Source organism: Colias eurytheme, chromosome 25, assembly GCF_061535395.1.
Source record: "Colias eurytheme isolate Ceu_HAF_F1 chromosome 25, ilColEury1 Martin Lab GWU primary, whole genome shotgun sequence".
Taxonomy (NCBI): domain Eukaryota; kingdom Metazoa; phylum Arthropoda; class Insecta; order Lepidoptera; family Pieridae; genus Colias; species Colias eurytheme.
This window is the reverse complement of record NC_143004.1, coordinates 7,087,358-7,103,490: the sequence shown is the minus strand read 5'-3', so window position 1 is coordinate 7,103,490 and position 16,133 is coordinate 7,087,358. Positions and strand designations below refer to the sequence as shown.

At 30.8% G+C, this 16,133-nt stretch overlaps 1 protein-coding gene across 1 annotated transcript in view; it reads right to left on the bottom strand.

Moving 5' to 3' along the window:
• Positions 1–16,133, bottom strand: part of Dpp10 (Dipeptidyl peptidase 10) — a 139,599-nt gene that overhangs the window by 15,577 nt on the left and 107,889 nt on the right. Inside the window, exon 6 of the mRNA XM_090116156.1 lies at positions 10,430–10,659. Coding sequence (XP_089972282.1) covers positions 10,430–10,659 — 230 coding nt within the window. The remainder of the gene's footprint in view (positions 1–10,429; positions 10,660–16,133) is intronic.

Sequence of the window (16,133 nt, the reverse complement as noted above, 5' to 3'; positions counted from 1 at the left end):
ACCACGGGCGAAGCCGGGGCGGACCGCTAGTAAAAAATATAAGTAATAATAAATCTAAAGAGTCTTATTACAGTCGGTTACCTTAAGCTAATAGCAGCGTGTTAAAAAGCGTATTTGTCAATAAAAGGTCACTTAAAGCTCCTGTAACAATACCAGTGTTCAAGTGTTTGTGGGCGGTGGTGAACACTTAACATCACGTGGCCCACCCGCCCCTTTGCTGCCTCTACCGTCAAAAAGGTTTTATTGGGGTCGTAAGTCGTTATATTTTGTATCTATTAGATATTTATTTAATAATCAATATTTAAGAATAAGATTTTACAAAAATACGATTTTTAAAGTACATATATTACTGCATAAAAATTCCAACAGATGGTGCTTTAAATTAATTATTTAATGCAGTACCTAGTTAAATCTACCCTGTGTTAAAAATAATACCAATAAATATCTATAGAAACCTCGTAAAAAGTTATTGATGTTATAAATATAAAGTAAATTCTATTCAATACATAGTTGTAATTTCCGTTCAATACAATAATAATTGTAATACACTAATTACTTCATGTAGATTGACTGCGTCCATTGCAGATGTATGTCATTTTCGCAGTGCGTATAATTTGTTTCAGCTGTAATGGACCGAGCTAATTTATTATTATACATCATCTGTGCATGTCATGTTGCATTTAAATGTTAAAGCAATTTGTATTTTCACTAAGGATTATGAGTATTTGTACTGAAATTTATTGGAACAAGTTATAGTATAGATAATTTTTGGCGCGAATGTCCACCATTTTTACTTTTTTTTATAGTTTTTACAGGCTCAATATTACCACAGATTACCAAATAGTTACTACGTATTACCATTAGTGCTAGTTTAACAAAAATAGGTATATTATATTTGATGTAACTTTTCTCAATTTTTGTGTAACAATAAATTGTATAGCCCAGGCTTGTACCTGTTCTTAACGAAAAGCATAGTTTTAAAACAAATTCCTCTCGAGAGTAATTTAAAATGAGATTTAATTTTGTATCAGTTTCAACTAAGTACTTGCATTGCTATTACTGGAATGACTGCACCGTTCGCATAAAAAATGTTCGTCTGAATGGGTCCTACGTGGATGACGTAGCGTCAGCAACTATATATTTTTATTTCATTTTATGTTGATGATTTTGAGTTTCCTTTATTATTTCTATGTAAGAATCTATGAATTTATTAACCTATTTTAAAAATACACTTAAATTATGAAACTGTGTTTTCCTAGTGTTTAGGGTTTTTGTTGGTATTTGAACACTAACAAAGTAATTTACTGTCTAGTCTTTCAGATGGTATTTATTTTACTATATTTATTTTCATAATTTATATCTATAACATAAATATTAGGATGAAATCATTATATTTATTAAATAAAGGAAAATTCACGAGAATAAATAAAACAAACAAAATTCATGAGGCGGTTCAAAGTTTGCCGGATCAGTAAGTTTCAAAATAGTTCAAAGTTTGTGCTGATACATTATTTTCTGTTTATAAAATTCTTGTGGAATAGCTAGACGTTAAGTTATTTTGATTTTAAAATAGTCATAACTAGTAATAATTCAGTAGTTAATAGTCCAGTAAGTTTTACAGACTGACAATAATTCAAAATCTACGGAAAGTTTTAAATTATAAACTTATAAGTTCGTAATAAAAATACAAAAAATTTAATTTCCTTTTTTGCTGACGCTTCTCATAAAGGTCAGTAGTGAGTGCTATTTCTATACTCCCTGACAATGCTATCCGTACCATTGCAATGTTCCTCTTGATACATTTTAAAATTACCAACTAGCCTTGTACCCTGGTATTTTCATTTAATTGTCTATGTTAGGAATTCAAGTTCTTACGACGAACTTTTCCTAACCGTACCTTTAAATATAAAGTTGTTCATTGGTTGTTAATTAATTAACATAGATAACAAGAATAATGTAAGTAACACAGTGAACCTTACGGTGAACGGATATGGATATCCAAAGCCAAATTGAATTGAAAATATTAATATGTACACTACAATTGCAGTTTATATTTATTTCAAATACAACTTCTATAATTTATAAACACGACAGTTGGTGAGAATGGATGTTTATAATAAATTATTATATTACACATTACATAGACTGGACACTCGGATTACTAATTGGACTTAAGGGCTTGGTCTAGTAGTGCAAACAAATGCATCCTGTCATCCTATATGTAAATAATACAAATGTACTAAGGGAAAGTTGCTCCACTTAATTTTTAAAAATTAAATCATTCGTATAATTTAATATTCGTAATAAGTACCAAAAATGACAATTTGAAACAATTTTCGTGAAAATTACACCGGGTGATTTTTTTTTTATCAGTACACAAAATTTGCGAATAGTTTCTATTGATATCTTCAACTTCATGTTTATATAACTGATCAACTTTTACAAAGAAATTTGGACGAAATATAAAAAAAATAAGCTTTCCATACAAAATGCATAACTCTATACATTTTTTTCGACCTAAGTTTCTTAGTGAAAGTTATTCAGTTTAACTAATAAAACGGATAAACAAATTTTGTATTTAATAAAAAAAATGTAATGTTTGTGTTAAAAAATTATAAAACAGAAAAATACGCAAATGAAAACAAAAGATATTTATTACTGACTAGCTTCCGCCCGCGACTCCGTCCGCGCGGATGTCAGTCTTCGCGTCTTCTACAGATTTATTATATTATGTATAATATATAGATTAATATTGATAAACCTAATAAATCTTTTGCTAGCATTCTGATGCTTTATCGGTTGCACTGGATTAATCTCTTTTTTTTCAATCGCTTGAATGATATAGGATGGGTCCTTGATGGGCATCGAATGCTGAAGTCTCGAATCAATCAATTCTGACAGTAGGCAATTTATGTAAAATCTTGATAATGGTCCATCATTTTATTTTGCCTAAATGTTACATACTTTTTTATATATTCTATTTTTAACGAATGATTCACTCCAGTCCAAACAGCAAATAAGCAGACTTCTGCTTCTGCAACGTTTAGTTGTCCCTGAATTTGAAAAAATAGTCATGATTCTTATCTATGACAAAAGTGTTATTTTTTGCATTGTATTTCAAATATTAAATTTTTTTTAACCGCATTTTCCGCATTCATGTCTTTTGCCGGAATTAGACATTTAACTTCTACTAGTCCCATTTTCCCTTTTTGATATGGGAGTGTATAAAGTAAATTTTTTAGATATTTCTCGTTATACTTTTAAAAAGTTATTATTGTCATTTTGCTCATTAGGTAAAGTAATTTCGATATCAGTTTTAAGTTTTTTGATACCTGCAATAATAACGTCATAATCGCCTGCACATACTTATCGATTACACCCTGTATACAATCCACCATCCACATTCATAATGTTTTCCTGGCCTCCTCTCCTTTACGATGTTCACCGATACATTTTAAATGAGTAAATCTGCTACCACTGAAGGATGTTTCATTGTGATCAGCAAATTTTCACCACTGTTGTCGATTATTTCTTTTTCATTTTTAATCAGCAATTGGGAATTATCAGTTTTGTTTTTTGCAGATTGGTGATGTACCCTAACAATACGTCGAAAAGGGAAAGCATCAACGAATTATCGTTTTCGTCCTCTTTTTTTATTCTTCGCGTCTCTGTTACTTCTGTTTGTTTAGTTCTCAACCCCACTGAATTTTCTATGTTATTGTGATCTTCCATTACATCTGAGTTTTGATGATGTGATGATAATCCATTCGTTTTAATATTGGTACTTAGAGTTGGTAAACTAAACTAGAAATGGTGGACTAAATTTGTCAGCGCGTCTGTAAGATCAGAATATAAAACCAACATCCTGTATTTAAGTTACAAAATTAATAATCAAACAACATGCCGCTACGTTGAAAATGACTAGAAGAAAAAATTAAAACACCTCGGATCAATTTTGGAGTAAACAAATCATTTTCCCCGTATGGGGATTTCCCCGGATGAACTTGGGAAGTTCAAGTTCTCAATACAAGTTTATATTATATTTCGTATTTCTCAAACGAAAAATAAACATTTTTGGAACTTCAAAAAAATTATATTATAAGAAAATTTATGAGCTTACTTTAGTTTTAAAGAAATATACATCCCTTTACTGACACCCCGTAAAATAAAGAAATTGTTGCCAATCACCTTTGCAATCTATTTGGTTTCATTAACTTTATGTTCGAAGATAATTTTTTTTCTAGTAGTTACACGCGTATTTTTTTCGTTTATTTTCCATATCGAAATCAAATGTTTAAAAATACGAATATTTGCACAAAACTAAGATAAAAATAATCAATTAACAAAAATATTAAATTTAATGAAGTAGAGCAACTTACACTTCGGTATGAAGGAAAATCGAGCGTAGAGCACACGTCAGAACGCTCCGGCCCAAGGAGCGCGACTAAAGAAATTCGCTAGGATTTTTACTTATTATTTTAAATATTTTTTTAATATTTAAAGAATTATCAAAATTCAAAAAAAAAATTTTTTAAAGGATTAATACTCATTGGTCTTCAACCAACTCGAATAAATTAATGGAAAAAATAACTTTTAGCAGTATTTATCAATCGATTTTGTAAGGCAAAAAATGGGAAATTTAATGAATTTATAACGTCCTAATTAAGAAAATCATAAGTTTTTCGGCAATTGTATTCAGCAGTTTTTAATAACGACTATATAAGGATAATAATGCGCTGATCAGATTGTGTAAATTGTAATCGGTTGCAACGTAGTGAGTGCACAAACTTAGCTCGAAATGTCTTTGGGGGAAAGAGACTTATCTTTAAGGCCTGATTAAGGTAACATAAAGTAACTTTATAAATGTGAAAAAATTCACGCGCATTGCGTATATAACACTAATTGATAAACAAGAAAAAAAAATTCAGTTTATCATTTCATTAGCCGGGAAAAAATTGTCAAATAACTTGTTGAAAACGCAATTTTGCTAGACATTAAATTTGGCACAGTATGAATTATCGATATAGGATAAACTGGTTGAAATATCCAAAGCTCTATTTTAAAGCCATTATTTATTCTTTATCTTATTACTTTGCGACATACTTTTACTTACTTATATACCTCTTTCATATTAATAATTTTATATTAAAAGTACCTAAATCCATTCCGAAATACGATGGATTCATTCATATAACGAAAGAAAGAAGAAAAGAAGTTAAGACGGACTTGGAACAAACAAAGGTTTCTTTTTAGTGTATTAAAGCTTTTAGTTGATTGATATATTCGAGTATAATATATTATATACGAAACACAAACAATATGGTCATGTTTAATTAAAATATGTACTGATCTTTTTCATGGGGTTCTAGACTGTAGTGAATTGCAATGCGTGAGGAAGATATCAAGTTCAAGAGATTTCTAAAAAAAACCGGTTTGTAATAAATTAAAAAAGCATAGTTCTACTGATAGAGCCAAGCACCTTTTTAATAATATCGACTGATTATAAAAAGGCCCATCAATTTCAACTAAATGTCAGTTTTTAATTATTAATTCAATCAAAAGTAATTTCAAATCATACAGACAATGACTAGTACAATTAATACATTAAAAACATGACATTAATAAAAACCCGATTAAAAACTATACTTAAATATTAGGTACCTATTGAATATATAATAATCATTTTATACACGAAATAAACAGAAAACTAACCACAAAACACCTAAATAGAATTGGTAATTAATAGTAAATTGTAACTCTGCAACAATAATAATGGAGGTAGTTGGTTATTCTCCAGTGCGCTTAATTACAAATATAAATCCTTGTTTAAACTATATCAGCAGAATCTTTACTCGGGTTCTGTATAATATTCTAGGGAATTGAGATATTCGAAAGGTATATTTATGTTGTTTTACAGCAAGCGTAGTCACGGGGAAGTAAAGGGTGGGATAAATAATATATAGTAAATCGCGTTTAAAATCAGTTAAGAAGTCTTCAATTTCTAAATACACTCGCGTAAATTAAACATAAGAAATAAGATCGGTCCTAAATGGTATTTAACTAATTGCAAAAAAGAAATAGACTATGTTTCAATGTATATATTTAGTATATTACTACTATTTAGTATTATAACATTAATAAAAAATTAAATAAATACTAGAGTACGTGATCTTACCGTCTACTTCTAAACATCTCATGTTAAGAATGCTTATAAAGGTCAACAGAAAAAGAATTGAGGTAGGTCGTGTAAAGAATTGTTACAATTAGTCCATGAATACATTATTTATATTCACCCAGTTGAGTATTTTTGAAATTTACAACAATCTACAAAGTGTTTGAAAATAGTTGTAAATAAAGAAAATAGGAAGTTTGATTTTCTTTATAGATAATCGAGAGACGAGATTTTTTTATAGTAAGGTTATATTGAAAAATTAAAAGTGGCAAGCTGCGGCTAACAATAGAGCTAATAAATTAGTTTTAATTTCTGCCCCACAGTGTTGAATTGGTTTATTTCTCCATGGAAATAACAGCCTAGTTAGTACAGTCAGCAACTTAATACGCAGTTATATCGCAGCATATTAAAATACAATTCGATTTGTGACGTTTTAATATTATACACGATACGTTATACCTGTACAGGTATACCTGCCCAGGTAGATAGTAATAGACCTGTGCAGTTTTATGACCCTAACTAGTATCTATTTTTTTGTGAGGAAATCTATAATTATAATAATAATAATACCCAGATGTTACGTCCAGTCTTACATGATCGTGATCGGTTGACGTGCGCAGGTATATCTGTGAGTATACCGTACGTAGCTTATATATACATGTTACGGCTAAAGGTAGGTGAGAACATAAACTTAAGATTAGCCGGCTAAACTTAGGTTTATTTTCGACGAGGTGTTAATGTTAGTTTGTTCTATCTTTAGCCGGCTAAACTTAAGTGTAACCGCAGGCCCGTGGCTAAAAATGTCGGGGTGGGTAGATTTGGTTACTATAATACATGTAAGGAACAGGGCGAGTGTTTTCTGGCACTTCGCCGGCTGCTGCCGCAGCACGCTCGCTGCGCTCGCTCGGCTCGTGCGGGTCTTAAGAGTTCTAACCTAACCTAACCTAGCCACCAGCTTTCTGCCCTGAGTCGGGGTGGGTAGATTTGGTTACTATAATACATGTAAGGAACAGGGCGAGTGTTTTCTGGCACTGTGCGGGCCCCTCAAGCCCTCCACCGGCCCGGCGCTAACCAAATCTACCCACCCCGACATTTTTAGCCACGGGCCTGCGGTTACACTTAAGTTTAGCCGGCTAAAGATAGAACAAACTAACATTAACACCTCGTCGAAAATAAACCTAAGTTTAGCCGGCTAATCTTAAGTTTATGTTCTCACCTACCTTTAGCCGTGACATACATATTAGGTGAGTCCACACAGAGCGAGCAGCCTCGCGAAGCAATTGCTGCGCGAAGCAGATCGGTATGTGTTGACTTGTTCTGTAATTTTCCTGGGTTGAGCTACACTTATTTAAGAACATTCTTCCAGTATTGTATGCATATTGTGAAATTTTGGCACAGTTGCATGCAGAAAGGCTGCAAGTAAGTTAATATTGGTGATTTTGCACCGTAAAAAAGCAGTGAAGTATCGAAAAGCTGAGCAAATAAAGCCCGATAGCCTTTATATTCAAAAAGTTGAAATCAATTGTTTCGAAGTTTGTTGTTTCGAATTTTTTAATTGCTTCCGAGGTTCCGTATTGAGTGCGCTAAAGTTTATTTGTCCCGTTTCATTTATTATTTCAATGGATTAAATCTATGAATGCAATCGCTAGTTGGTTGGAAAATTATTAGTTGCTTAGAGGATTTTATGAGTGAGATATGATTATTATTTATTTCTACTACAAATGTTTTCGTGAACTTTAATCAACAAACTAGTAATTAAGATAATTCGAGAATGGGTTTTCGTGTTTTATTTTACAGCAAGCTAGACGAGCGAGTATGATTCTTAAATAATCATTAATTCTGTATTTATTATTATCTATATTATCGTTATTTATTTCACCAATTTATCAAATTTTAATAATTTTCTCTAAAACTTTATCTGCTGACGGTACCCGTTTGTTTGCCAGCAAATAACCTAGATGAGGCCGCTTGATGTATGATGTGTCAGACGATTCATCTTAGCACAAAGACCTTATATAGGTCGTAGGTAAATATTATTAGATTGGACAGCTATGTGAAAAGATAATTTAAAATATCGATTAATATTGTAGGGCAACATTAAAATTATGAGTTATTACATTCTAGTAAAAAGCCTTGATTCTTTATTTGTTCATTGCGATATTCAAAACCTAGTGGATTAGTTAGAACATACTTTTTTTATATTTTGGGGCAACACAAAGCAGATATATATATATATATATATATATATATATATATATATACACGGTGGCAAGTCTCTGTTTATCATATTATGTATATAGGTAATCAAAATTATATCTATCGTTGTTTAAGTAAAATAATGCAGATTTGTCGAATGTATGTTTCATCGCGATGAGAGCAAAATTTTGATCACGAGGCGATCCTAGTTTACAGTGAAAATAATAATTAATTAAAATTCTACACAACCTGTATAAATTTTTTTCTTACAATTCGGACACATCTTTTACAATTCGGAGAAACATAAACCCTATTACACCTATTTCTTACCACCAATTAAAATCAAAGACAATTTCCGTTCGTTAATTAGGTACCTTTTTATGAAAGCAACAAGCAATTTCGAAGTCAGTGTACAAAAGCTTTTGCGAATATAACGTCGATAACAAACGGTTTTGTTAGGATCATCGAACCGTGGTAAGGCAGGTTTATCTTTGCGATATTGTTTGTCGTATAGATACTGTTGGATTGTCAATATATATATTTTATAGAGGATAGATAATGTCGGATTGTCAGTATATAACTGTATTTCATAGAGGAACAATTTCCTATAGTAAGATTGTATTCAATGCTAGTAGGTGGAAAATTCTTGCATTAGTGGAACTAACTACATTTTAGTTGTAGAGGCAATCGCATATTTAGAATTTGTGCTGATTAAATTCTTTATACTGTTTTGTGAACTAGTGTCTATTACCTATTCTATTATATATTTGTTTTTTAATTCTTAAATTCCAGTTTAACATTTCAAGCGTACTTGTAGAATAGCCATTTATGATGATATTCATGAACAGGTCAAAGGTAAAAAAGATCTCAACTCAAGTTATCATTAAGATTTTATCAAAAGTATTTTCGTAATATTTAACAAATTTAAATAAATATAATAGTTTTAGAATTTATTGGTAAAGTGTTTAAACTATAACGTTATGTTAAATAGTCACAGATAGACACGTTATATTCATATAAACTTTCGCCATTATACTCGAATATGCGGGCATTGCGGCCTCATTTATCTAAGAGATAATAGAGATTGGAACACTATTTAAAGTAATAATATAAGTATTTAGATTTATATTGATGTTATTATAAAGACTACGATCAATAATTTAACTTTAAAGTTCCATAAATCTAACGACGAAAATATCAAATTTCCTCAGCTAAAAATGTCTACGAGAGGCCCATAAAAATATATCCATTTAGTCAAAATTCGTTCTAAATTTTAATCGTAGTGTTCTTGAAAGAGGCAGCAAAGTGTCGTCATTAAGATAAGAGCAGGTTGTGACGTTCATTTACAACGCCTTGAAGAATAAAACGATCCGAGACCTTTGGGAATTCGGTATTATCTTACATTGAATTTCGTCTGGAATCAGTTATTTTTAGTGCAAGGAATATGAGTTGCATATGAAATAGTGTTGAAATAAAATCAGTTATTTCAACACTTTAATAGTTATGGTTTATCACATTCAAAGAATTTTATACCTATACATATTGTATCCTATGATTTAATGGATGAGATTTTAGTGTAGTTGTTTTTATTATCTTTCTTTTATTAAAACTAATAATAGCAAATAATTTTGTGTTTCCGTACATGTGATCTATTGTATTAGAGTTCAGTCTGATGAAAATTCCAAGATAATGTTATAACCACAGGTTACAATTAATAACATTTCGAGCGGCTGTATCATTACGAAATTGTGTGTTTCTGCTACGGCCAAACTTGAACAAAGGAAGGTACATAACACTCTCTGATCAATATAAAAATAGATCTTCACTATCAAGAAACTAATTTTTTTTCAATAATAATTTTCATTAGAAAACCACTTCTCTAAACTGCACACTTCTTGCTCTATTTTGTTTTTTTATGGAGCGAAAAGCTTGACCACTACCTCGTCTGCAACTAAGCTACTATGTGGTCTATAACGGAGCGCGCTACCGCTACTACTTCTTCAATTACTATTAATTTACCTTACTTTACTAATTTATATTTACTATATTAATTTATCTTACCTTCATACAACCAATCAGGCACTCCATTATAAATCGTCCCGGGTACACCCGTCTCCGTGACTCTATACCCCGTGGAAGACCGCGGCGCTGGTCGGTAGTAGATATCACAGTCCTTCACGGTGACCAGCCCGTGGCCCTTGGGCGTCCACATGGCGAGGAGCAGCAGTGGACCCTCGGAGATCACGCCGCCCCCCACTTCGTCTGGTAGAGGAGTTAGGGGGTAGGATTCGCTGGGAACAAAGATATATGTTTAAAGAAGATATGGACTAATACACTTATAGATACATATATTATGTATAATATCAATAAACGCAGATACAATTCTGTTACTAGGATAAAATATTCATATCTGTCCTAGTGCTTTTATAAATAATGTGGATAAACATACATACATGTCACTAGAATGAAAGATACGAGAATGCATAGAGATAAAATAACATTTTGTTGATGTTCTAGAATCCAGACAAACATTTAAATGTATCTTGTTTTGATAATTAATTATATCGATTATAAATTTTATATGCCATAGGAAATTATGTAGTTATCTAGAATAAATAATCTATATGTTACGTCTTGTTGTTTTAAAGTATCTAAATTATAATTTGATAACTTTTATAACAAATTAACAAGTTTTACAATTAAAAATCTAGTCATTGTTTAGTTTTCAACTATCGTTCGACTAACAATTACAAGCTAAAAACAATTTAAAAGGAAAATATAAATTCCATAGATTATATAATTCAATAAACAGTCATTAAGAATAAGAAAACGGAACTCTCGTTTCATCAAAGGGAAACCGCAAAGGAAAATACGGATTCCAGTTAAAATATAAATACAATCCTAGCTTGGGATACATTTGCAATATCTTGGTATTGTGACTTCATACGGTTTGTGTGAAGAGCCTTTATATGATTCGTGAAAGTTTGTACTGTATGAAAGTCTGAAGTTATGTGAATAGTTAACTAGGAAACATTTTAAAACAAAATGTATATTCTTCTATACGTACTATACGTTCCTAAAATAGCATGCTATAATAAAAGTCTATTTAAACACGATTTTATGCGGTGCCTGCAATAATATTCCGATGCAAATTAAAAAAAAAAATGGAATATTTCGAAATTATGGATTTTTAAATATAACACACATTTCATGAATTTTCTTCGTTTCACTTTCACTGAAGTATAAAAAAATTCATTTTAAATGTGATCAAAATTGCTGTATGTATATAAAAAGTTATTTTTAGAAAATGTTCCGTAATTTTACAGAAAATAAAAACACCAATTTCACCTTAAATTAAAAGAAAAGCAGTGCAATATAGACCGGACTCTCAGTGGAGTTTCGTTTGCAAAAATCGCGGACCTAAATCTGACTTCTGATATATATTGTATAGATCCCAGACATCCTATAGACAGATGTTGCCAACCAGTTTTGTGGTCCCCCTGCCCGCACCCCGGTAATTAAATATGGCATACAAAGAAAAAAATAAAAATTTCCAAAACATGCCGTGTGGAGTATCAAATGAAAGAGCTTATTGAGTAGATCACGAATATATAGCATACTATATACATTTCTTACACTTTCTCTAAGATTTTTTAGAAAATTTACGAAAATGGTCCATTTTTGAGTTAACTTTAAACCACTATAGATTGAAAACTCATGAATATATTTTTTTAAATTATTATTTTAAATAATTAACAATAGTCCATTGTTTACGATTCAATATTTCGTACAGTGAAATAGTTGCATGGGGGAGTGGGGGGAGCATTGAAAGATGGCGAGTATATTTTCAAGTTCATATAGTATATAGTTATTTTCATCAAATCCACCACATAGCTCGCTTATATTATATTACGAACTATTGAATCATAAACAATGGACTATTGTTAATTATTTAAAATAATAATTTAAAAAATATATTCATGAGTTTTCAATCTATAGTGGTTTAAAGTTAACTCAAAAATGGACCATTTTCGTAAATTTTCTAAGTTATAGTATGCTATATATTCGTGATCTACTCAATAAGCTCTTTCATTTGATACCCCACACGGCATGTTTTGGAAATTTTTATTTTTTTCTTTGTATGCCATATTTAATTACCGGGGTGCGGGCAGGGGGACCACAAAACTGGTTGGCAACATCTGTCTATAGGATGTCTGGGATCTATACAATATATATCAGAAGTCAGATTTAGGTCCGCGATTTTTGCAAACGAACATCTCCTTGGAGCCTGCTCTAATATGAAGACACCTACAGCAATATTGCAACGGTAAATTGTGGTCCATGTCGCATTATGCTCTCCTGGTAGCATAATGTTCTCACTATACCTTTTTTACCTTATTTGATAGCAGAATATTTAGCAGAGAACATTGAGATACATTTATTGTCTAGTGTGAGTGGGTTTTCTAATGAACAACATATCATATAGAACATAATATTATACAACAAAATGTCGCCGCGCCTTTGTATTTGTCTGTTCGTGATAAATTCAAAAAGACTGCATCGATTTTTACGATTCTTGAGGAAAGTTTTAGTACCTACATAATTTTTTAAATTTACGCAACGTGGGTTAAGCCGTGCTAGTGTAAGTATAATATTATTATGTTGACGTATGATAACCATCTAGCTAGAGGTAAGCCTGTCAATACTGATCTTCCAAATCGGGATTTAGTTAGTAGGAAAATAATATGAGTTACGAGCTTCACGTTAATCGTAGCTTTTCCTCAACATGATATCTCTACAAAAAAGCTTCTAAAACATTATCTCTTTGGCTTTTAATACTTCGAGGCTATAGGTTTAACGATGGTGAAGATTCTTCTTCTTTATAAATACTTAACGAACTTATATTTCTTGCGTTAAAAACGTTGCGATGTTAAGCAAAGTAACACGAAGTCAGTGATAACAATTATTCATGTTTCAATTAATACAAATTTGTACTAATTAACGTTAATTTAATGGTAAGGGAATTGCAATTACTGTTTAGTGTTCCAGCGGGTTATTACCATGATGACAAAAAGCAGTATTTATTCTAGTGTGATGTGTGTCTAGTGTGATGGCGCTAGACGATCTATGTAGTTGTGTTATTTTCACACACTGGAATTAAAACTGCTTTAATCCGTCATGGTAACCCCCCTGACTATGAAATCATAACAGTAACAGACTTACCTCAAAAACTATGTCCTTTTACAAAGAAGTTTAAATGCATTCATCATTCAAGATCCAAAGATAGTTAAATATTAAATTAAGTAGTATTAGTGCAATAAATCTCTCCTATTCCCTGAACAGGGGATTGCGTTAAAACTGCGCACTGAAGTTAAATTCCTAGAATATCTTTTAAGCGTATTATCTGTTTGAAACGACGCTTGCATTTTGAACTAAGTTTGGAACCCGCGTTTTGCGATAGTAATTTAAAAATTCCATTAGGTTTTAATGTATATTTTAAGTTATTAAAGTTGTACGGTTAAATTATTTGTTAGGTATTTCGTTTATTTCGGTTAAAATGTGTAGCTTAAAAATTGTATGCATATTTTATTATTTACATGAAAAAAACAATAAATGCAAAAGAGACAAGTATGAATTTTGCAAATCTTTCAAAGAACTATAATGAGCTGTAATTTTTAGTTTTTTTTTTTGATTTCATAAAACTTTTATTTCTTGTTTTAGATTGACGTATACGTTTAGAAGTTACCATATAAAACATGTTGATCATTAAATTATCATTTTCATAAAAGTTTTGAGTTCTATTTCAACTGCATTTTCACTTTTTATACCTGGAAACTTCTTGGATACTCCTAAACTATACTACACAGTGTACCATATACATTGCCCCATGCAAGTGGTTTTCAAATAACTCGCAACGATAAATCGGTACTGCCTCCGCAATGTATGAGCGCATCGGTTCGTTATTAGCTTCTACTAGTACCACTAAATCTTTATTTATTGGCTTTGAAACGTTCAGTTGCAGGTTTTATTTAAATTCCACGTCTATTACATTTCTGGTTGAAATAAAAAGAGTTTCACGGACATTTTGTGAGCTTTCTGTACGAGGTTTTAAAGTTTTTTTTTTTTGATTTCGTATATTTTACGGATATTAAGGTCATCAATAACCATGATCAGGAATGGTTAGTTAAATTTATACACATTATTTAGATAAGCAATCAAAAAATTATGTAAGTCATCTTTGCAAACACTCTTTTCTTTGTAAATCGTAGCAAAGACTTTCCGATGGTAGTTTTTCTGACATAGATTTAGGTATAATGCTATTAAATACTAACTAACAACGACTACAAAAGTTATAGTCTCTTGGATAAATGAATATTTTATTATATAAATAAAAATAAATGACACCAATGCATATGGTAGGTTTATCGTTATTAATAAATAAATAAATTATGTTGGTTTAGTTTCGAATAACAATGACTATTCGTATCGTCTCCATTATGAATGCCATCTTGCACTAAAAAAAATCTCCTACATTTCTTATCCCATTGACTTAACATAATGCATAAATCACGTACAAAAACTTTCCTTACGATTCAACATGTTTAAAAAAAGATTTATTAACAAAAGCAGTATTAAAAATATTTATTGTCAAAAGCATTTGTCGAATAAATATATCGTACCTATACTATAAATCATTTTACACTGCTTTGCCCGCATTTGGGCAGTTATCCGAACCAGTGGGTTGAAATAATAATTTGTATTGTCAGCCATTGTTATTGTATATAATCGAATATAATCCTCGTTTTATTAAAACCAATTTTATATCGAAAAGCGTTTGTTCAATTATCCCGCGAATTGTGTGTGAAATGTGAATGTTATTGTTTTTAAAAAGATGATATTATAAGTAAAGGTTGTAGGTTACTATCGCTCCATGAGAGGCACGTTAGCTACATTTAACTTCAGTTGTCTCTTTTATCATTTTATTATCTCTCATCTGATAACGCTGTTAATTATAATATACGATATATATTATTACACAATGACTACTAAATAAATCTTTTTTTTTCACACTTTATGGCAATGAAGAACCTTTTTACCAGAGAATTTTTATCAAATTTAAAAACAATCTCCAGTCTATATCATCTGTGCTTCAGTATTCTAAAACAGCAATTTCAAATTTCGTTCTAGAATATTGAATGGAACACAAAAAAAAGAATAACCGCAAAATTTGAGCGGGAAATAAGATTCAAGATTAGTTCGAGTTGGAGCGGAAGCTGAGGAATAAATTTTGAATTTCGTTCGAGTGCTTCCGTTGGAAACTGCCCGCTGGGGTTGCCATATTGTTTCTTGGTGATACAATATTAGGCAAGTCTAGGGAATTGAGAAACTTGCAACATTGAAGATTTCGTTGTTTTAAAATAATGTAAGATTTTTCATTAGACCAATAAAAAGTATTGTATGTGAGATTTGTTTGAGATCATTTAACTCCATGTATCCCAATAAGCATTTTTTAAAAATTCTTTAAATTGAATTGAAATAAATATATTGTACATGATAAAACGAAAGGAATTAGTGCGTAATCTTTTTAAGTTTCGTTCATAAATACATGGTTTGAATAAAACTATCGGTTTCAATTTTTATTTACATGAATGTGCATTTAAAATTCTTCCCATTTTAAAAGTTCAAATAATAAAATACAAAACCACATTTTTAATTTAAGTGGGAAGTTCAAATTTTTACAGTTCACTCTTTAGAACAGTTTTTA